Below are 23,398 nucleotides of genomic sequence, written 5' to 3' on the forward strand. Positions count from 1 at the left end.
CTTTCATTTTCTTCCATCTTTCGCATTCCCAGTGCATAGGCTTCTCTGGGACATTTGCAAAAGGGTTGAAAGACAACAGTAGGCTTTGTGTCCTGGATAAGGCGGGGGGACTCCTTCAGCCAGAATGTGAAGTTTCCTCTCGATTAGATCAGAACGGAGGATGGGTTTTATTTGAGACAAACAGGGAGTGGGGGTGGGCCAGGTTTTGGATAGATCACGAGGATAGCCAATGAACTGAATCGCAGAAAAATGACAGATGTATAATTAGGCGGTTACGTCCTCACCCGTCGGGTCATAAACCGGGGGGAAAAACTTGTTATTTTTCTTTTTCCAAAAATCTTCCCACTCTTACTTTTTTTAACTAAAGGTGTGCAGTTGTGAGTAGATTTTCGTTCAAAAGATTCTTTGCAAATATTTAACTCATTGTTTTTCTTAGCTTCTGAAAACATTGGCATTAACAGGTTCTGAGGTGTACGCTCTAAGATTCATCTTCAGCCATGGAACCGAGTTATGCTATAATATCAGCCTGGTGCAGGTATTGCAGGTACGTTTTGATTAAATTTGGCATAAAATATATATAACATTAAATTTATCCTCAGGAGAAAATGGAATAAATAAATAAATCAAATGGTATGTCTATACAGAAAACTGTGCATAATAAAAAAGACAAGACGCGCCAAAGAGCATGTTAATTGCTTTTGTTGTACTGTAGAAGCTCGGTTCTATCCAAATTTTGTGTGGAAATCTTGCTGACACTGGCTCAAGAGACGTTGATATATTTGAACACCTGCTGGTGAGAGGAAGTTTACAACCCCTTACAAAATGCTTTTACATAATGATAAACAGGGGCCGACACCAATGAAAAAAAAAAAAAAAAAACACTTGACACCTTTTTTTTGGTTTATATGGGAATTTTCTGTGCTTGTTGTCTTGCCTCTGTAGCCCTGTAATAATATGTTACTGACTCTCAGGCATATTTAGATGATGAATATTGTTCTTACTACTCGGATTATCATCCAAAAAAAAAAAAAAAAAAAAAAAAATGACTGGTGAGCTAATATTGTCTGCACGAAGCGTTGGTTTACCCATGAGTAGGTTGCCTAGGAAACGTTACAATAATTGGAGCATAGAAAGATGCCCCCAGCTGATTGGTGTGATAGAGTCAATGTGATAGATCTCCCTCAATGTGTTCTCTCCTCCATGTGTCCATCTATCCGCCTGGAGAGGAAATTACCTCATGACAACCCACGTACAGTGGCTAGTAGTTTGATTGGGTTTCTCATTATACACTATAGTTTCCTTTCATGTCTACACAAACATGTCACTCAAAAAAAAAGAAAGTACTAATTCTGCGAATTGACTGTTAATGGGTTTTAGTAGTTTACGCTAAAAAATAATGAAAATGTTGTTCATGGAAGTTCACACAAACCTTGACCAGTTTCTGTGTTCTCTTTAATAAGGTGCTGATTTTGTGGCAGACTGTTGGACCTTGAGACTCTGTATCATCGGGTGTTGAACGCAGTATTAACCAGAGCCGACGAGCCCGCAGACAGCTGCACCGAACGAAAGCATACTACATTGAGGTACCTTTCTTGCTGGGGGGGTGGATGACCTCCGTGGGTGCAGTTTCAACGGGCAGCCAGAAGACTGTGGAGAAGTGACCTCACTTCACTTCTTATGAACATCGTAAGTGTGCTTGAGCCACCCACGCTGCCCTGTTGTGTGTTGGGTACCCTTGAGAAAAAATCAAAAAGAATGATAGAAACTACTCTGTCAAACAGCGCCAAAGTTTGTATACAGGCGTAAGAACAGCTACTTGTAATTCGCAAAAAAACTGAGATGAAGGTGGGATGGTGGTGTTTGAAGCATTAGAGACATGGTGTTGACACCAGAGGTAGTAAGGTTTATAGCATTTTATTCAATCCTGACGTGTGTGAAAATCTGAAGTGTTGTGAAAACATTTTCAGTACGGCTAGTCTGTCTGTTTTCCTCTGTCTGTCTTGTTCTGTTTGTCTGTTGTCTTTGTCTGTCTGTCTATCTATCTATCTGTCTGTTTATCTGTCTACCTTTCTGTCTGTCCATCTGTCTGTCTGTCTGTCTGTCTCTATCTATCTATCTATCTATCTATCTATCTATCTATCTATCTATCTATCTATCTATCTTATCTATCTATCTATCTATCTGTCTATCTGTCTATCTGTCTATCTATCTAGCTATCTGTCTATCGATCTATCGATCTGTCTACAATGGTCTGTCTGTCTGTCTTCTATCTATCATATTTAGCATTGTCTGTCTTGCATTCTGTTTGTTGTTCTGTTGTGCTATTTAGATAGCCTAATAAACAGGGTGGTCGGCAAACAGGCGGCCCGCGGGCCCAAAATGTTTTATAACTCTTCGTGGTGCCGTTGCAGATAAAAAAACACATCGGCTTTGCAATTCAAAAAACCTAGGTAGGACTGAAACATGTAGTTGTCTCTATCTTTGTATGCCCTATTCTTTTGCAGTGTCAACGTTCCTCTTTAAACTCTTTGATAGTGTAATTTTCTTCTCACCAGCTAGGCTTAAATGTATATATCTCTTTGCACACAATAATTATATATATAAAAAAAAAACTACAATTTAGTTTGTGAGGATGCCAAGGCATAATTCTGAGTGTAAAATGATGCACATGTCCAAATAATTAGTACAATAAGTTAGGCTCCATTGTTGTAACAAGCAAATTATATGATACACATTTATTATTCACAATATGAAAGAGGAGAACTAAAACAGATTCGTTTAAGAGTATGACTGTCAAAAAAAAATTTTCAGTCACTTTGGTGCATTTTCTCAAATCAGAAATGAAATTCTTTTGAACAAGTTCTTGTGATTGCTTTTGTAACACTCATTGCAATTGATTATGCACAATTTATCTGCAGTTTCCTACATTATCAGTTGCTAATGCTATGTTGCTCAAAATGTATTGTATAGTTTTCTGTGCAATAGTCTTACCCCTCAAAACATTCTTAGAGGTTCATCGTAAGTAATTAAATGCAAAAACATGGGTTCCTCTATCTAGTTTGTGTCATAAATTACCGAAGCCCCATTTTTTTGTTACACCATTATGACTCGAACTGTTTGTAAATATTAGCGTGAATTGTGCAAGGGGAATCTTGATTAAATGACGCGAATGAAGATCAACCAATGATAAAAACCATTGTCTCGCTGAAATAGCTGCCTGCAAAGAGTTTCAATAACTCATGACTCTTGCAGTTTGAAAAGAATATTACTGTCTAGACAGAGGACCACAACAAAGAGGTTACAAATAGACGTGGGAACTTTTTTTTTATTTTTTCAACATCTTTGTCCAAAAAGAAATACTTTCCTTTTTTCCTTTTCTCTATCACCATGACATTGTCTACCGGTGGTGTAGCGCGTGTAGTTTTTATTATTTGATTTTCTTTTTTTATGTTGTTTTGTCAGTTGGGTGTCACCTAGGATCAGCCACACTCAGTACAAAATGTGGTAAGCTAGGATTCCGTAGTCCAGTCTCTTTCAAAATCAATTATCACGAGCATACAGTGGAATGTGCAAACCTTGTACTTTTTGACATGGGATATATGGCATTTGCCGATACAGCATATGGCATTACTTGTTCAACTACAGTATCCTGTGAATCCAATACCTGTTGCCCTCTTTTACATTCAGAAACCTCCTCCCGAGGTACGCTGTTTATCTTTGGGCAATGAAGACCCCCATGACTAACGGAGGATTGCCTGGTCTTTGTGAATTCCTTACAACCGACGATCGGCGCGAGCGCAAGGGAATTGTCATTCTGAATGGCACTAATAACAATCGTGTACTTGCACACCTCAGTCTTCTATTGTCTGTGAGAGGTAGTGAAACTAAGGCTTTTGAATCAGAAGATTGCTTTTTTTCATCGGTTTTAATTTCATTCCATGGCTGTTTCTTTTGGTTTGCTAATTTGTAACGTCACCTTCGTTGGGTTTTGAGAAATGCCATCTTACTGCTTTGTCCAAACTGTCCAAAGGATGGGCTCGAGCCTATATTTTCTGTTTTTTACTAGATAGCGTGATTATGAGAGAAAAAAAAACTGGTCATGGGGCGTATTCGAAGTCATCATTAATTTTTGTAGTGTATTTTTAATCACGAAGAATCTCTCCACACATCATGTGTGTTTTGCAAGGCTGTTTTTGTTCACCGTGGTGAAATGGGAGACGATACTTGCCAGGTTTACATGTTCAAGTCACTGTCTGCTTTAAGGTTACACACGGATCGCGTCCTGGACACCCCGCCACCACACAAATGTGGCCGTTTTGTTCACAAATGGACTGTCACTAATTACACTTACTTAATTCTAACTACAGAGTAACACGGCTCACATTTACCAGTTACAAAAATTGACCATGTGTAACAGTCTGTCACAGTTGCAATCTCTAGTATCACTATTATCTCATCAAATTAATTTCTTAACTTATCCTTTGACTATGTTTGTATCTGGCCCGAGCCATCTCGTGGGCAGGCAATTTTTTTTGTCCCTGATTGCTCCAAACTTACGTTGTTTATAAAACCATCAAACATATTGGCTTTATAAACTTTTTTTTCTTAAACGTTTTGATTATTGGCTTTGACAGTCCAACATTAAAATATATGTGTTTTGGGAGCTCGAGTTTTTGCGCACAACTATGTTTTTTTAATTAGTCCAATTAGATAAGTTCGAAGTATCGTAAAATGTGGGTTTATTATTATTATTTTATAATTATGATTTTTTAACATGTGCTTCAGAGGTATCCATTTTTGTGCAGTTTGGAATGAAGTTTGAGAGTAACTAAAGGTATTTGGCAAGCTCTATTGTGCTGTGTGTGGTGTGTGTCCTTTGTGTGTGTGGGTGGGTGTGTGTGGCGCTGTGCTCTGTGTGTGTGGGTTTGTGTGTGTGTCTGTGAGTGTGTGAGACGAGCAAAAAGCACTGTTGTATAAATACACCCGCTGTGTTCAAGTGTCTTTATATGGGACATAGTTTCCAGATGGAATAATTATATTTCTTTTCTTAGAAAAAGGAAGATCAAAACTTGTTAACTCACAATTCAGCTGAATTACTAACCCTAGCTTTAAGTGTTTATAAATTCACTTCAGACTATTTAGGAGTAGTTTATTGATGTTTGAAATATAGAAAATATTAAAATTAAAATCATACAGTCTCTAGAGGGAGCTGTCTGGTGAGTTATGCTGATTTCATTTTGTGCAATTTGTCTGTAATTTTCAGATTGTGTGTGAGTGCTTGTGTGTGTGTGTGTGTGTGTGTTTGTGTGTGGTGTGTGTGTGTGTATGTGTATGTGTGTGTGTGTGTGTTAGGATGTCAAGCTCAGGTAAAGCTGGTTGCCAGTAAATCAGTGGTTTTGCTTCATGTGGTCCAGGGTGATGGTAAGCTGGGTGAAAAATATGCTTCAGAGGACAAAAACAGCTCTCATCTGTCCATGCTATGTGTCCTTTTAATCTCCACAAATTAAAACCTACGCAGTGACAGAGAGAGAGAGGGAGAGAGAGAGAGAGGAGAGAGGAGAGAGAGAGAGAGAGGAGAGAGAGTGAGAGAGCGAGAGAGAGAGAGAGAGGAGAGAGAGAGAGGGAGAGAGACGAGAGAGCAGTTAGCCAGCAGACATAAAAATCACATAAGCTGGCCAGGTATTATGTCATCCAGTTCCAGTAACTAGTCAATGAATGTGAGGGTAAAATCAGAAACATATTAGATCAGTTCTGCAGTCATTTTTCTACATCATGCATCACTCCATCTAAGAATTCTTAAAACGTGTGATGGGATGAAAAAAGGCCAGAGAAAGATGTATTATAACCTCACCATTTGTCTCTATATTGCATAGTTCTTCAGTTATCACAAGTCCCCGAAACAATTTCTGCAGCTGTGCCACTGCCATCTCCTTTTTCTCTCCTCTCGTTTCATTCCTCCTATGGGGTGTTTCAAAGCTGCATTCTGAATAAATGACAGGAAAAACAGATAAACAGAAATATATAAATAACATTGCGTCTCTTTTCTCTCCCACGCGTTGAGGTCTTAACGCTTTCTTCTTGAAAGTTTACTTTGCTCACTTTTGGAAGGCATGTCTCCCTCACTCTCCGGGAGTCAAGGAGAGAAAAGAGAGAGACATAAAGCAGGATTTTGCCCTTTTTTCCTCCAACTATTTTCCCTGAATTCTCCTCTTTAAGTGTTTGTTGCACATAAGGGCTGTGTGTGATGATGTGTTATGCGTGGTGTCTGAGTTTGTTGTTACTTTGCATTAGTTTTGTGTGTGTTGAGCGTGTGTGTGCGTAAATGTCACTGCTCTGTTGCTGTGTTTGCTGAGAGTGATAAAAAATCCTCTGCAGTATCTCTCATTCATGTTCTCCTGGGTCAATGGCTGGTCTTATTCTCAATGATCCAGCAGGAGGAGAGAGTGGGAGCCGTCTGTCTGTCTGCATGAAAAAGGGATCCATCTACGGGACCTGTACGTGGGTGGCAGGGTTGAGTTCCCCAACATCGCCATTCATAACTGAATTGAGAATGCCTTTTTTTTAAAATTCCTGAATGTGAATTGGATTTGAATTGAAGTTCCAGAGTAGTAGTTCCCACAAACGTTAAATGATATTGATAATTGATAATGTTTGAAATGCCACCTACAGTAGGAATGCTAGGTAGTGTAGATCAATATTTACATTTATTAGTTTGATTATATTTAATAAATAAGACCTTTTCAATTCAAATTTCAGCTTACGAATGGAATAGGAGACAATTCTTAAAGGGGACACTCCACCCCAAAATTAAAAATTTTGTTATTCATCACTTACCCCCATGTCGTTCCAAACCCCGTAAAGCTTTGTTCGTCTTCGGACACACAATATAATATACTTTGGATGAAAACCGGGAGGCCTGTGACGGTCCCATAGACTGCCAAGTAAATAACAGTGTCAAGGTCCATAAAAGGTATGAAAGTCATTGTCAGAATACTCTATCTGCCATCAGACATGAAATCTGGGTTATATGAAGTGACGGGAACACTTTTTATAAGCGAAGAAAACACAAATAATGACCTTATTCAACTATTCCTTTTTCAACAGTCTCCTCTGTGAAGGAGAATCTCTATATGCTGCGTATGCTGTTCTGTATCCTCCCGCGCCACAAGGATGCACTGTTTTCTTTTCAAATCAAAGCTAAATCCTTGTGGTGCAGATGATACAGAAGAGCATAGACTGTTGGCAAACACACACACACACACACACACACACACACACACACACACACACACACACAAACACTTCACACACACCACACACACACACACACACACACCAAAACACTTTCTAAAATGCTACACATTCAGTGATACTTGTATACTGAGGCATTTTTAAAATGGATAGCTATTCATTTGTTTTCACATTATGTGGCATTTTTTGTTTTATTCCTTATCTGATTCTGGGCTATTCGATACGTTAATCTCTGTGTGGGAGTTGTTGTATTTGTGAATGAGATATTTGTTTGTTCTGGAGAACTGGTCCAGTGAGTGACTCTGACTTCTGTTTTTAATTTATAGTGAAGAGTTTATTTATTATTTAATATGAAATTGAATTGGATTTGCTTTACTTCATAGGTCCATGGGAAGAGGAATCGATTGCATCAGACAGGGATCAAAAGATCAGGAGGCCTCTTGACTCACGCCCACCCTTCCAATCCACCAATCAGCCGTCCTTCACCTTGTATTCCACCCCTTTAAGACTGGCTCTTTCAGATTTAGTGTTGCAGTCAAGATAATGGACCCTATTTTAATGCAGAAGCTCTTTGTTGGGAGAGTTTGTTGTTGTTGAAACTCCTTTCTAATTTCAAACTTGGAAAGTCTCACAACATGCTGAACTAAGATTGCCTTTAGCTCAGGAACATAAGCTACATGTACATCAGATCCACCACAGCCCCCTCGAAGGTGCCCACGGTAGGCTCTTAATGCTTGTACTCAGACTCATTTCACGTATTTGCACAGCGACCAGGGCAGCCAGTGTAATGGAGCTGAGACCTTTGTGTTCAGCATTAATTGTGTGAATTGAAAGTCGACAATATGAATTGCTTCCCTCTATAGTAGTCGCTACTTAGGAGTAAACAAGAAGTTGCAGGCGGCGGTGGACCATTATGTGATCAGCTCTTCATAGACATGTTGATCTGGCCCTCAAATGTCAGACAGGTAATAATGGTCCAAAATGTCAAGTGAAAATGGCAGAGATTCAGTAATGAGTCTGAGCAAATACTGTCCACCAGTGCGTATCTTCATATCTCTTAGCTTTCCTGTACATTACAGAAGAATGAAACGGAGATTGGGAAGATCACAGCCAAGAGCCTGATGGGCTTTCTGTACTCGTTCACCACTTTCCACTCCCCGACTTAAACAGGATGATGATGATTCAGCATATAATGTATAGGGATGCAAGGTAAAAATCAGCATTGGATATGGAACTAAATGCTTGTTCGGGGATGTTTTGTCAAAAATTAGTTTGGGCTGGCACACTATACCTATTATTGTTGTTTTCATTATTCATATTTTAATTACTTTAATCCCTCTTTCTATGTCGACTTCTTAAAAAAAATAGTTGAAAGAAAGAGTTTACTTCTTAGTTAACAAGTAAAGAAGTAAATTAGTGTTGTATGAGTAACAAATGCGTGCAGACTTGAAAGAGGTCTTTTATATAGTTCATTTTGAAGCATTTAATTATTGCAGCTTACCTCATTTAGTATACACAGATCTAACTAGTCCCCGCCCTGCTCTGCATTCACTCAGTTAACTAAAGTAGTTAACACTACTACAATGGCAAGTGGCAATGTTGGCTAAAAATTGTTACCGAAGAGTGAAGCCGTGAGTGAATTCAAGTTCTGAATGGATTATAGCCTAGAAAGTGCATAAAGAGCGCTCTTCTTATAATTACGATTACTATTAAAAGCTGTCAATCATTATAGTTCATTGCAATTACGTTAAAATCAATGAACTTCTATACTGCACAATGAATCTCTTATTTACATTGCATCAATATGGCATCTGTTATAATGAGAGGATTCACGTAGAACTCAGCTTTGGTGTTTTGAGCAGTGAGGGATTCTGTCTAACTTAAACATCTCTGATTGGCTATTGTGTTCAATGAAATCAACAGATATGTCTGTGATTGGCTACATTGCTCAGCACTGACAAAAACACATTTGTAAATAGAAAGCTATGAAGAGCATAGATAATAATATGAAAAGCCCCGCAATGCAAGTTGATAGGACTGGTTACAGTTTGCAGCAGAAACAAGCAGTTTCAAACCACATTTTTGAGACAGCCTTTGGTACATAGCAGTTTTAAGGAGAAAATGCTCCATCAATGGCATTGGCTGATGAAATATGCACATGGTTTGTCTTGAAGCATATTAAAAACAGCAGACAGACACTGGTATAGTAAAACACCAGACAGACAACATTACAAAAAACTGATTTCACCACAGGGGGTCTTTTACAGGTAAATGTTAAATCCCCCAAATGTCTGTGATTTAAGGAAACACTTTGGCACCTCAATCCCTTCTATCAAAGTTCGTTCTTTACAGTTTGGCAGGGTCAGATGATTAATACCAGGGCTGATAAGATAAATTAGCCTCTTTTAATGGTTTATTTTAAGGTTCTTTCACACATTTTGATTTGGGAATCTGTTTTCAATTTCATGTGCACATTTGTTGATCATTTTTTGTAAATATTTTTTCAAATATCAACCTTGTTTTTTTCTCCTCACTCGGTCAATTGGCCACACATGCACAACATGGGCTTTTTTTCTGTTCCCCCCTTCTCTCTCTTCTAACCCTATCTTCCTATCTGCACCCTCTGCTATTTCCTTGACTCTCCCCTCTTTCTTCCTCCTAAAGCAGTGTGAAGCCACAATGCTGGCCCCTGCTGCATTATTAATGGGATATTAATGATTTTCGACTTTGCTGACCTCTAGGTTTCCATAGTTACCTGTAGGCTGATGAAAACCAGTGCTCCTGAACAAGGCCAGCAACCAGGGCTCGTACTAATGAGAACCTATACTCTCACAGTCATTAACATAGAGCTAGAGGGGGGGGAGGAAGCTATAGGGCTTTTTATTCTGTAGGAGGTTGAGGAAGAAACCCTATTGGTGTTGCGGAAGATTTGTGACTCCAATTAATACTAGAATATCCACCCAATGTGTTGCTTGTGTTAAGCTTTCCAATAAAATGTGCAGTGTGTGTATAGTGGTGTGTGGGTGGTATAACAACAGCATTTTAGTGGCGTGTTAAAATTTTCTAAAACATTTGTGAATCCTTCTCTTAATACATCTTTTATGAGAAAGTAATTTATTAATAGGCTTTAACTTAACGTTAATCAACTAGTTAATAGTGAGAATGGTCCTTAAAATAATGTGTTTACCAAAATTCATAAATTTAAATAACGAATTTATACCTATTTATACCCTTTTACAGTACAATACATACTATAATCCTGTCCAGGCCCAGAGTAATAATATGAGAGAAATAAACTTTTACTACCAGTGTGTTTTTTTTTTTCTTCTTCTTTGAAGTGAAGCCTGAAATCAAAGCAGTAGTCATATCCCATCATGCACTGCTTCTCCTAATGCAGAGTCCTGAGGTGTTGCACAGTGTGTGTTTCGTATGAAAGTCATGCCTCAGTTTAACGATCATTAACATTCGGAACACTGGAGTCATGGTCACCTGGAAGTCATCTCCATTTCTTTACCAGTCATCTGTATTAACGCGGTTACTAAGGCAACCAAGCCGAAGAGCTGCGCTCTTTAGAATTTCTCGAGAAAATCTTGGCGAATGCTACGGAAAAGGCCTATACACTACTTTGAAGGGATAAGCTTTTGGCAGCTGCAGACCACATATACTGATGTAAAAACTGAAAGGGAAGGGATGATGAATTCAGTAAAGTTGTGAACTGTAAAAACAAAGTCTGCAGAAACATAATGAAACATTGACAAATAGACAGACCGCAAAACAAAACATATTCCGACAGTCAAAAGGAATGACAGCAAGCAGAAAGGGAATGTCAGGAATACACACACACACAGAAAGAGAGATAGAAAACAGGGTCCCACCCCCACTCTGAAGTTTGCCGGTTGCTCGGCAACAAGTAGATCGTACATATAAAAAAGAACTCGGTGCAGGACACATCATTTTCAGAAAGCGTGTTGTGTAATATTTTTCAACCATTTTCCTTCTTCCTTGCTGCCCCCTTTTAAGCCCCTTACTTCATGTCTGTCTTCGCCTCTTATTCTTGCTCCCCCTCCCGCAGTCTGTCCATCAGAAATCTCACTTATTGTTGGCTGTGTATACATCTCAGTGTCTCATTAGCAGGTTTCCAGAGCGGCAGAGGACACCATGTCTGAACTTCTGTACCAATTTGTCTGCCTCTGTCTCCCTCTCTGTCTGGGAACACACGCTTTCCCACAGTGCATTAGGCCCATCCTTTCAGCAAACTGAATAAGTAAAGATGGCTGAGGCACGGGTGGGAAGTCAAGCTGCAGAATCATGGGAAATGAAAAAGGCTCTCTCTAAACATAATGGAGTGCAGCTTTGCTGGTTGTCTGTTTGTTGCTTTGTGGGTGTGTTACGCTTTGCTGTCTCTGTGGGGGACAGGATGGCCCCAAAAATTTGGTAAACCCTACTGAAAATAACCTAGCCTTTGATGGTTTGCTGGTCTTAATGCTTAAGATGGTCTAGCTGGAGTTTAACTTGTGTCTCTGTTTGAACTGGTGTTGGGAGACTAGCTGAGATATGTTAAAAAGCAAATGAAAGCCTTATGTGTTGCCCCCCCCCTGCAGCAATCCTTTTAGTCCTCAAATAAAAGCACCAAGTCAAAACAGCTTCAATCAAAGCACCCAAGCCAAAAGCTTCATTAAAACGTCTAAGTATATTTATTTACATGTACAACACCATTCTGAAGAAGTCTGTAATGTTTTAGAAAGAAGTCTCTTATGCTCACCAAGGCTGCACTCATTTGATCAAATCAAAAATACAGGAAAAACAGTACATTTGTGAAATGTTTATAATATTGAAATGTTTATAGTTTATCATATTTGAAATGTTTTATAATATGTGTGTTTTCAGAGCCGTCAACATGCCAGTCTTCAGTGTCACATGATCCTTCAAGAAACTGTTTGTTCTAATATGCTGATTTGCATCTCAGGAAACATTATAAACAATAAATAGTGTTGAAAACAGTTGTGATGCTTATTTCTTTACAGATTTTTTCCCCCAGGATTCTTTGATTAATACAAAGTTCAAAAGCAGCATTTCAGAATCAGAAATAGAATCAGAATCTGAAATAGAAACGATCAGAATCTTCTTCATTGCCACAGGTACTGTGGCTGTACATGTACAAAGGAATTTGTAATTTTGTACAAGAATAAATAATAATAATAAGATAAACATTTGTAAGGTGAAGGTAAATGGAAAGATATTAATAAGAAGCAAAAAATAAGCAGAAAAAAATTATTTGAACATTATGAATGTCTTCACAGTCATATTTGTTTATTTTTTTATGCCTCCTTGCTAAACAGAAGTTTTGTTTTTTTTTTTTTTTAAGAAATGAATAAAAATTCTTACTGACCCCCAAACTTTTTGAACATACAAATAGAAAAAGGATTTGCGCATTTAGGGTTAGTATTTATAATTACTTTATTAGTTATCATTTAAAGTTGCTAGTCATTTTGCACAACAGTTTTTTTTTTTTTTCTAACATCATGCTGAAACATACAGTATCTAAAAGGCAGACTGGAACATTGAATCTGTAGAAGATGTCCCCAGTGTGAAGTCTTGGATATCACTTAGTCATAATTCTCACTCAGAGCACTTTAGTTTGACCTCTGTTACATGAGTTTCAAGAAAGCAAACATAATTTCCGTTAATGGAAAGTATTTTAAAATGAGGCCTTTTGCTCTTACAATATCAGCCTGTCTCAATATGAAGCTCTTAATGTTGAGATCTAACACTGCTTTTTTTTTTCTCTTCACAGGGTGAAACGAGATTTATCTGACCATTCTCTCGGGGGCACTAATAAATGTGGTGCTAGTTCGGATCGTTTTGGTCGATGCCAAAAAAGTAAGAATTATTAATCTATTGACATCATGCATCAAATATCAGTATGACAAGTTTATAATCAGAATGAAATTAAAATGAGCCAATATTTACTATTTTATTACACATTTCTGATCTTACTTCTGTATGATCATTTATGTGTATAATCATCAGTGCATCTTTAAAAAATTTGCTCGGCCTATGAAAGCAACTTTCCTTTTTTCGACTGACATCATAATATCCCTCTTAATTTTTTTGAAGTCCCTGTCCTTCATTGTTTATTGTTTTTTTTTTGTTTTTTTGTGAAATATCTTATATTGCTCAGAATAAGTCCGTTTAAGTCAGCGATTTTGCAAACAGCCTTTCATGTTGACTATAATCTAGTTAAATAATCTAATTATATACAGTATATGTATAGTTTTGTAATGGTTTATGGTAATTTTGAGTCATCCCAATGTGAAGTGTGTTTTCTTCATTGTTAAGTACTTCAAAATATTAAGTAAACGATTTGTAGGCTAACTTCCAAAAAATTGTAACCTGTGTGGTTTTGTAAGTCCCACACATTATGTTGTGGCTCAACCAGTGGTTTAAGGTTTACGGACAGTGGGCTATCTGTTTTTTTTTTGTTCAATGGAAGATGAGAAGTGGTTAGAAAACTTATTTGATGCTGCTAGTCACAAGTGAAAGGTACAGTGTCGGCAACCCATACTCAGAACTCTGCCTATTAACCCATCCAAATGCCACACACAGTAGTGAACACAGTGGTCCCAGAGCAGTGGGCAGCCATGTTGCTGTGGTGCGCGCCCATAGGTGCCATTCTCAAGGGTCGCACCTCGTGGTATTGAGGGTGGAAGAGAGTGCTGGTCAATATCACATCCCCCCACCGACATTCCCTTTTGGACTGAGAGACTCAGAACCCCACAAACCTTCAGGTTTCAAGTCCAATGCTTCTAACCATTAGGCCATGATGCCCCCATAGTAGTGCCAAAATTATACATTTCTGTTCATTTTTTTTTTTTTTTTTTTTGTATTATGACAACTTGCATGAGGGATTGCATCTTGCGGCAAACATGTAGGAAACATACACACTCTGTGTTCTCTCTTTTCCATTCTATCTCACACCTACATAAACACGTAAACACAACCGTTAGGTTAGTTTTACGTGCGCCATCTTTTTCCCACCCCCTTCTGCTGGGTGCTCACCATGGCCTAGGGCCTGTTATCCATCGGACTGAGCAAACGGGAACTAAAAGCATTGAGTTCACCATGGGAGTCTTTGTTTCCAAAGTCGCACGCCTTCACAGTTCAACACCAAAGCACAAACAGAGTGCTGATGTTTGCAACTGGCCTTCCCAATAGCCCCCTCCCCCAACACATAAAACTCGCACACACCAGCACTTCCCCTATGGGACCAAAGCAAGGAATTCTGGGAAGAAGAAGCAATGAATGCCAAGATAAAAACATATCAATGATGACGCACGCTCATTCATAAACACAGCTCTATAAAATGCTGCTCTTCCTGTAACTGGAGATCAGGGAGCGCCTGAATCTCAGATCATGTAAACCAGACTATGATGTGGGGTGACCTGATAGTGCACCACAGTTCTTGTTATCGGAGCATTTTATCTGGCACAGATTACTCATACTAAGAAAATCGCCAACAGCTTTTCAGGCATCTTCGCCTGGACAGAACAGGAGGATACATTAATAGACCGTATGGATAAATTCAATGCATTAGTGGTAAAGAATTTTCCACCTTAAACATTTTGTGGGTTCCTTTAAGGCCAGTAGGGTGGGTTGACAGAGTGGTCCCTTTAGTGAGTGAATAATTGTTTCCAAAAACCACTGATATCAGTAGTCAGTGAATAGGTCAGTGATGTGACTAGTCATTGAATCATTTTTCGTATTTGTTAAAAATAGCCTACTGAGTCATTCATTCATGACCAAACAAATACAGTTTTCTGTTTCATGAGTGAATCTTATCCTGTGACTCAAATGAATCAGTGAGTGAGTGATTCAATAACCTAATTCATGAGTTGAGATCAATTGAACAGCATTCGTTCAGGCAAGTAGTTCATTACAGCAATTCATTCAAGAAGTGACATGTCTATAAATGCATTTAAATTATTGTACTTCAATCAGTTCCAAAATGCATCTCTGTTCTGACCACATTATTAAATCCTGATCACATGAATCACATGATCTATTGTCATCATATTATTCAGATGATTGGTTTTTCAAACCAGTGTTATAATTATCGCATCAATGAAGACGAAGGATGAAATATATTTGTTATAACAAACATTTTTTTTCTGTGACTAAGACGAGACTTTGACGTGCTAAAACCTAATATATGATGATAAAAACCTATGACAAAATTTATGCCGCGTCTTCGTTAACAGGATGAGAGGGGACTATAATGTTATTTTGAGACTACCGGGACATTCAAAATGCATCCTATAGTCTACTGTCTTGTCCTTCAAAATGTGCGTCCCTGTTATAGGATTGCAATCGGATAAGGGGCGTTCGCATAGTCTCAGTATGGCAGCCGCAGTGGATGGATAGACTACCAAAATGTGCCAACTAGCGCACCTACTGAACAACGGCCCGCACCGCACCCGAAAAAGTGTGGGTAGGGATAAGGTGCAACAGACTTCCTGTTTATCCCGGGTTGTCAACATTCATTGTCCGCTTAACTTAAAGTTAGCGAAGACTACCAGCGGTATAGAATCGCGCTGATAGAAGTGCTCTCTCTCGTGTGCACGCGACACATTTCAGTTCTCATATACAGCGCCACGATCAGTTTCAGAGCTCAAATACACACACAGCAGTCCAACATCGTCTTTCGTGTAGAATATCTCATGCAGTTGAATTAAGTGAACGGAAACAGGTGGGTGAAAACTAAACATGTGTGCCGTGTAACATGCATCTTCCATCTTGAAAGGACAGTAGTCCTTTTAAGTACCTATCCGTGTCATTAATGTTAACCAACAAAAGACCTTGTTAGGAATAAATGGACACGTTAAGTAAAACCTACTGTATCTAAAAAAAAAATGTTCCAGTACTTTAGTAAATGTCATTAGTCTGGGCTCTTGTTCGTATCTCTGGTTTTTTTGTACTAAAGTGGTGTCGAACGGCGCCTTAAATCAAAATTGTGCCTGTCAAAATAACCATCTGGTTCAAAAACAGTGTCACTATGACACTTAGCATCAGGGCATATGATACAAATTGTGAATTAAAGCCGTTATGGTGCATAGGTTAAAATTCCTGACTCTTTCAAAATCGTTTGTTGTGAAGAATACTGTTACACAGCAACAATGAATCAACCCAGGGTTTTGTTGTTTTTTTTGTTAGTTTCTATATTTTGGACTATTTGCTAAGCTGGGCAGATTGTTTTTTGGACAGCTGTCGTTTTTTTTAGTGACATTTCTGTTTGGTACCACTAGGGGCTCAGAAATTACATTTACATACAACAATCAGGAGAACAACAATCAACCTTGAAGCTTTGAAAGAGCAATTTTTCCTCTGGGATCATCTGAAAAAAATATGAGTTCTGGAAAAATAGCTCTTATTCAATAGTGAAGTTCAACACCCCACTCAAATTTATCCCAATCAGCATCAGGTTCAGGAAGAAAGATCTTTTCTCAATGAGTTGCTTATCTGGATGCATAAATAAACCCTATATAAAGATATTTTTAAACCCACTTAAACTTGACAAACCATCACCTATCTATATCTCGTGCAATGGCGCATTACTAGTACAACAAATGTCGAAGTTCACTCAGTGTGAGGAGGAATAGCTCATCAACGCTATTGAATGCACCATCAAATTTTTGGGGCCCCCCCCCTTCTTCTTAACTGAGACACTTTTACCAACCAACCTCACCTTAATTATAAATGGTGATTTTTTTTTACTCCATGACAAGATAGTTTGTGGGGCATAAATGGCTGATTATGTGCGGTTTTCAGGTGAGGATGGAGGAGACAGCGTATCCACGGCGGGTCAGGCAGAATGGTGTTTTCTTGCACTGATGTTGGGGTTGGGGATTGTTCCGCGCTGGCCTTGTTCTTTCTAGGATTAAGTTCCTTAAAATGCAAACTGGCCCACATAAACTCATCATGCCGTTGTTACACAGGTCCTCTCTCTATGTTTATCTGTCACAGTTCATCTCGTCATCATCTGTCCTAAGTGTGTGTACATCTTCTTCGTGTTTCCTTTCCATTCTGTCTTTTTTTCCTTCCAGATCTGTATGCTTGTTCATGCTTTTGTCATGCCATCTCACTGTGGCTATAGTTGTTTAAAAAACTCCATTCCAGGTATACGTGGTGGCCTTAGGGGATCACCGTGACATTCCATTGGGGTCCGTTGACCTGATGGGCTGGCTGTCGAAAACCATATTTATGATAAAAAGTGAACGATTGAATTGTCTTTAATAGAAAAAATTTTTCAGCACTCACAGCCGGCTGGCCACGCCCCAGATGGTAGGGAGGTGGTGAAGACAACATAACTGTAGACACCCACAATCAAATGGCTTAATTAACTTGCATGCCCTGATACCAAGTTAAAAATCTATTTTTATTGCTGTAAAAAAAAAAATAAAAACAGGGTTTTGCAACAAGGGTTCCTCTATAGCAGTGTTTTCCATCATTGCTATTTTATAGTAGTTTTTATTATATTAATAAAGTTCAAACTTTTTATTAAATGTATTGAGCATTCTGTTCACTTAACGGGCTTTTATTCATATATATATATATTATATATATATATATATCTATAGTATATATATACACACACCCTACACACAACACACACACACTACAGACACACACACACATCACCCACACATCTACAGTTCTCTATATTTGTTGCTTTTATATTTAACATCTGTTTTTTAAAAACAAAAATAATGAGCACACATGTTAATCCTAGCAAGTTTTTCTCCCGATTTATTCCTGACTCCAGTAAATAAAAGAACAATTTCAATGTCTGACTGACTGAATATGCATATTTCTTTTGTAATAAATATTATTAATTTAAAAAGATAACACATACAGAGAACTCGATTCATGGCTACCACAACTCAACCTCACAACACTTTCAAGTGTGGAAACCCTGTGGGTTTTTTTTTTCTTATTCTCACTCACTCGCATCCTCGATTCACTCTAGATCACCCACCTATTTCAATAGCACTGCTACAGATATATATCTTTCTCCACATGTATCTTTTTTCTCCACCTCTCCCTCCCTCTTTTTCCCTCTCTTACACAAATGCCTGGTTGTTCCACACCCACTCCTCTCCCCTGCACGCCTCAAGCCCAAATCAGCATGTGTCTCACCCGTCTTGCCAGCAGGTTGTCCATCATTCCCAATTACTGTGGCAACCGTCGCTGGCGGCAGCGGAACAACACTGATCAACCGAGTGACCCTGCACACCTCCCAACCTGGTTCCAACATCACAGTGTCTTCCGCCACATCTGTTCCACTCTTTCCCTCACCTAGCGCCAAAAAGATAAAAAGACATGACATGACACACACCAACATCAATCCACAACAGTGCGCGAGTGTGTGTCTTTGTGTGTGTTCGGAACGTGGATCACAGAGGAGATAAAGATGCCGAGACATTCTTTTAATGAGCACGCTTGCCCGTCTGTCATGTATTCCGTTAACAAGAACAATAGGAAGTCTCTTGTGTACAGAATTCTTAGAACGCACCTTCATGACATTATCAAACAAACACCTCTAGTGATGGAATGAAGATAAGTGACAATAAATTGTGTGTTTAGTAACTAGTTTACATTAGAGTCTGCTATCTGCGCACAAACCTATGGCGTAAAAATCATTTTCAGTTACAAATAAATGAAGTGTAATGAGAGTAAATAAAGCGCTGGATGCACTTTTGCTGAGAGTGATGCTGAGGTGAGTTATTCCCACCACCCATTTTTTTTCCCATGGTGCACAGCAATGCATTGGAATGGTGAAGCCTCCCTCTACTGGTTTGTGGTGAAGACATTGCAGCATAGTTCTTCGAGTTCATGACCTTGATGCAAAGTAGTAGTGCGCACAAAGTGAAGCACAGGGAAAGAGAGAGGCAGTTTCAGGACACGAATCTGGAAAGGATCGCCATGGAAGTAGGATATCGTGGACACGTCATCAAAACTCAGCTGCGCATTCCTGTCTGGATGTTTCTTTGCACACATTTATCACCCTGCACTGACTGCAGAAAAAAACCAGCGTAATGTTATGTCTGTGTTCACATGAGTGTGAAATGTAGCCAATAATAACAGCATAACGGCAGCCGTGGTTTAGACGTAAACTTTTTTCTTTTGTTATTATATAAATATTTAATGTCAACGTGTCCAGTTTCACTATACAAATTGTTTGATTGGATTGTTCAGTACTTTCAACATCAAAGGAAGTTAATGATACTAGATGATTACTATATGATTGATCTAACAATAGTGCTAAGCTTTTGACATTTTGAAGTTTGTGGGGATGTAATTGTTTAGGTGTCTGTCCTCTGATTAAAGGAACTGTCTAGGTTCAGCATCTGTGATTTGACCGCAGTTTCAACTCATCCTTCAGACTTAAAACCAACAGCAACTGTTCAGTGTTCAGTAATGTACTTATAATGGAGGTCTTAGGGGCAAGTGTGTGAGAAGCACTTTCATACTAAATTTACCAGCTTTGCTTGCATTAAATTGTAAAAAAGAAAATGATCACGGTTTACACAGAGCACAGCTGTTTTTCTACATTAATGAGAAGAAATAATATTGATTAGTTTGCTGAAAAATAGTTTTACATCACGCAATTAATTATTTTTTTTTAAATTAAATTTTAAAATATATTAATTATAAATATGAATTAAAATATATTAATTAATTATTTAAAATAGTTATTATAAATTGTAATAATATTTCACAATATTATTGTTTTTACTTTATTTTATTGTAATGCAGCCTCAGAAACAGAGAGATTGCTTTTAGAAAAGACTTGCTCTGGCGAAGTCTTGTGACCCCAAACTTTTGAAAGGTTGCATACATACTTAACGTTGGTCTGGCAGTAACAATCATCATTTACTCATAGAGTTTTTTTTAAATGTTACTCCCCTCATATCATTTCAAACCCTTATGGCTTTTTTTTTTTTTTTTTTTAGCGTAACACAAATAAAAAGCATTTTTAAAATGCTAGTTGCTTTTTTACTTATTTCAAGCTCCAAAAAAGATTCCAAAAGCATCATAAAAATCATCCATACCATCCATGTGTTTAATTCCAGGTCTTCTGAAGTCATATAATATATTTTATGGTAGCAACAGAACAAAATTTATAATAGATTCTATCAAAAATTGATAAAATGTTAAATGGTGAACTATTCCTTTAGTAGTTTGTATTTACCTCATAACTTAATTTAGATATTTGGAATTTATTCATACCTTTATCAGATGCCAATAGTGAAATCAAAATGTAGATGTAGAGTGTAATGTCCTTTCATGTATGCTTTCAGTCTATGAGCCTCATTGAGCTGGGCAATCCTTCTCAGAGTCTGGAGAATGTGTGTCGCTGGGCTTTCGAACAGCAGAGGAAGGACACTAACGATAAGGAGATTACCATGATCACGCCATCTTTCTCACTCGGTCAAGAGTTTGGACCCACAGGGATGCAGGGTAAAATCAAACACAACAAGCACACTAAACACAGCATCATAAACCTTCAGAGATTTAAAAAACATGTTGCTACAAGATTAGTTGATCTTTTTTAAACACGAACACGTGCTCAGTTTGAAAAATGGGTATCTGTACGGGACATGCCACAATGAACTTGAAATGGACCTTGACTTCAGGCCTCAGACCAGTGGAAAATAAGTGTTAAAAATAACGTGTATATGTGATGAAGATGTGAGGAGGACAAACTCAATCAGGTGTTCTTATGTGTTGCTAGGTTACGCCCTCCTGTCACAGGCATGTGTCATCCCGTACGGAGCTGCACTCTCAACCATGAGGACGGTTTCTCGTCTGCTTTTGTCGTGGCACATGAAACCGGACACGTTGTGAGTATCTGCTAAAGTATGTGAGAAGATACCTCATATATTTTCATTTGTACAGCAGTTAGTTCTGGTCCTGAGTGGTTGAGCATCAATTGAACAGCTGGTTTCCACTGTTTGTGGCGCTAATTAGTGTATTAGTGGTGGGAAATTTTACAGTGTTTCTCTTTCTGCAAGTTACATTGAAATGTCAGTAGGTGGCAAAAAGTGATTGTCTTGTGATGAGTAAATCAGTGAATCACTGAATTGCTCACACAACTTGATTTATTCAACATGGATTCATTCAGTAAAGAAGTGACTGGCTGGGTCTGAATTTGCATACTTCCCTACTATATAGTAGGTAAAAAGCAGTGTGTGAAAAGAGTAGTATGTTCATATTCACAGTATTGATAATATAGTAGGGCAAAAAATAAATAAATAAATAAATAAATAAAACAGATGACGTACTACTTCCAATGAGATTCTGAAGTGTGCATCTAATGGCACCGCTTTATTATCGCATGAGACCATGGTTGAGAGGTTTTGTGAATGGCAGAGAAGCAATTCATCTGACACTGGTAGGGCACATAGCAATTACAAATGTGTTGCATGTAAATTATATTCATACTACATACTTTCATGCTATAGTACATATTTTTTTAACAGTCGAAAAGTAATTACTTCATTTCATTATTATTACTTATTACTTAAGAGATTATTGCGATTTTGGATGCAGCCACTATGAGTGAATCATGTGAGTCATTTTTCTCAATAGATTGTTCAAAATAAAATTAATTTCGGAACAAAACAAGTGACTGCAAATATGATTGAACCATTGATTCATTCACACAACCAATTCATTCAAAAGTCTCAAATTAACATAATTCCATAAATATGGAATCTTTTCGGACCAAATGTCTTAATTAAAATGCCTAAAAAATGCCAAAATAAGGAGCAAGTTGTCATCAGAAATGTAAAATGTTTGTATATATATGCATATGTGTTATAGGTTGGGGATGGAGCATGATGGGCAGGGGAAATCGTCCTGTGGAGATGAGGTACAGATGGGGAGCATCATGGCCCCACTGGTGCAGGCTGCTTCCACCACGTCTTCCACTGGTCCGCTGCAGTCCAACAGGAACTGGGCCGCTACCTGCAGTGAGTGCTAGACAGACATACACAGACAATTTTGACTAGTACATATGTGGATTATATACCATCTCATTCTGTCTCTAAAGTTCGTATGATTGTCTCCCGTGATGACCCGATCGAGCCCAAATGGGAGGAGCTTCCGCACCTGCCCGGGATGGATTACTCCATGCACGAACAGTGTCGCTTTGAACTTTGGGGCCGGATACATGATGTGCGCACAGCGGTGAGTCTTGAATTTACTGATGCACAGGCTTTTTTCATTCAAGTAATGCATTATTATAATGCGATTGTAAAATCACTACGAGCATGTATAATTCTACAAGACATTCTTCCTTGAAAACCATCAGCTTGCCATAAACAATCACCATTTGTGGTCACTGGGTTCACCGAAGAGCACCGTGACCCAGTATGATGTGTTGTTATACATGCCAATGAATGCATTATGAATGGAACACAGTATTTTTTATGTTAAGTGTGATTGAGTTTTGATATCTGTACATGCCAAAGGTGAAAAGGCTTAATGGAACAGAATAGTGCACCAAAAATGTTCAGTCTCTCACTAATTTTACTCATTCTCAATGTTGTTTTTCAAACCTTGTATGACTTTCTTTCTTCTGTGGAGCAAAAAAGTAGGAGATTTAAAGCTTTTTTTTCAAGCTTTTTTTCATGCACTTTATTCCAAGTCTTCTGAAATAATGCAAGTTATAGAGACTGAAATTTAAGTCAACCGTTCACTGCTGTAGCTCTTTTTGTGCCAAGTTCAGCAGAGCAGCACTGATTCATTAACAAGTACTTCTTTTGTGATCTTTTTTTTTTTTATTAATTTATTGTTATTTATTATTTTTGCAATAATTCTGCAAGTTTAAAGTCTTGTGCATCTGTTCCAAAAAAAAAAAAAAAAAAAAAAAATCATACGGGTAAACATGAGAGAGAGTGAATGATGAAAAACTATTTTTATTTTTGATCCCGTGAACAATTCTTTTAGTGAATAGGAGAGAGAAGAACCAGGTTTTAAAACTACTCCTCATAGCACATTAGCTGGTTTTATTTGATGAGCACCAAATTTCAAATTGATGTTACTTCGTCTATAGGAGAGAAAATGCAGGGCTGTAATTACACTG

At 38.1% G+C, this 23,398-nt stretch overlaps 1 protein-coding gene across 1 annotated transcript in view; it reads left to right on the top strand.

Annotated features, from left to right (window-relative positions):
- The window catches only part of LOC109081608 (A disintegrin and metalloproteinase with thrombospondin motifs 2), a 104,390-nt gene that overhangs the window by 75,316 nt on the left and 5,676 nt on the right, over positions 1-23,398 (top strand). Inside the window, 13 exon segments of the mRNA XM_042770536.1 lie at positions 1,479-1,503; positions 1,506-1,583; positions 13,057-13,131; positions 20,610-20,708; positions 20,711-20,740; positions 20,742-20,769; positions 21,044-21,051; positions 21,054-21,172; positions 22,135-22,225; positions 22,228-22,283; positions 22,364-22,379; positions 22,381-22,467; positions 22,469-22,497. Coding sequence (XP_042626470.1) covers positions 1,479-1,503; positions 1,506-1,583; positions 13,057-13,131; positions 20,610-20,708; positions 20,711-20,740; positions 20,742-20,769; positions 21,044-21,051; positions 21,054-21,172; positions 22,135-22,225; positions 22,228-22,283; positions 22,364-22,379; positions 22,381-22,467; positions 22,469-22,497 — 741 coding nt within the window.

The sequence above is a fragment of the Cyprinus carpio genome, chromosome A14 (assembly GCF_018340385.1).
Source record: "Cyprinus carpio isolate SPL01 chromosome A14, ASM1834038v1, whole genome shotgun sequence".
Lineage (NCBI taxonomy): Eukaryota > Metazoa > Chordata > Actinopteri > Cypriniformes > Cyprinidae > Cyprinus > Cyprinus carpio.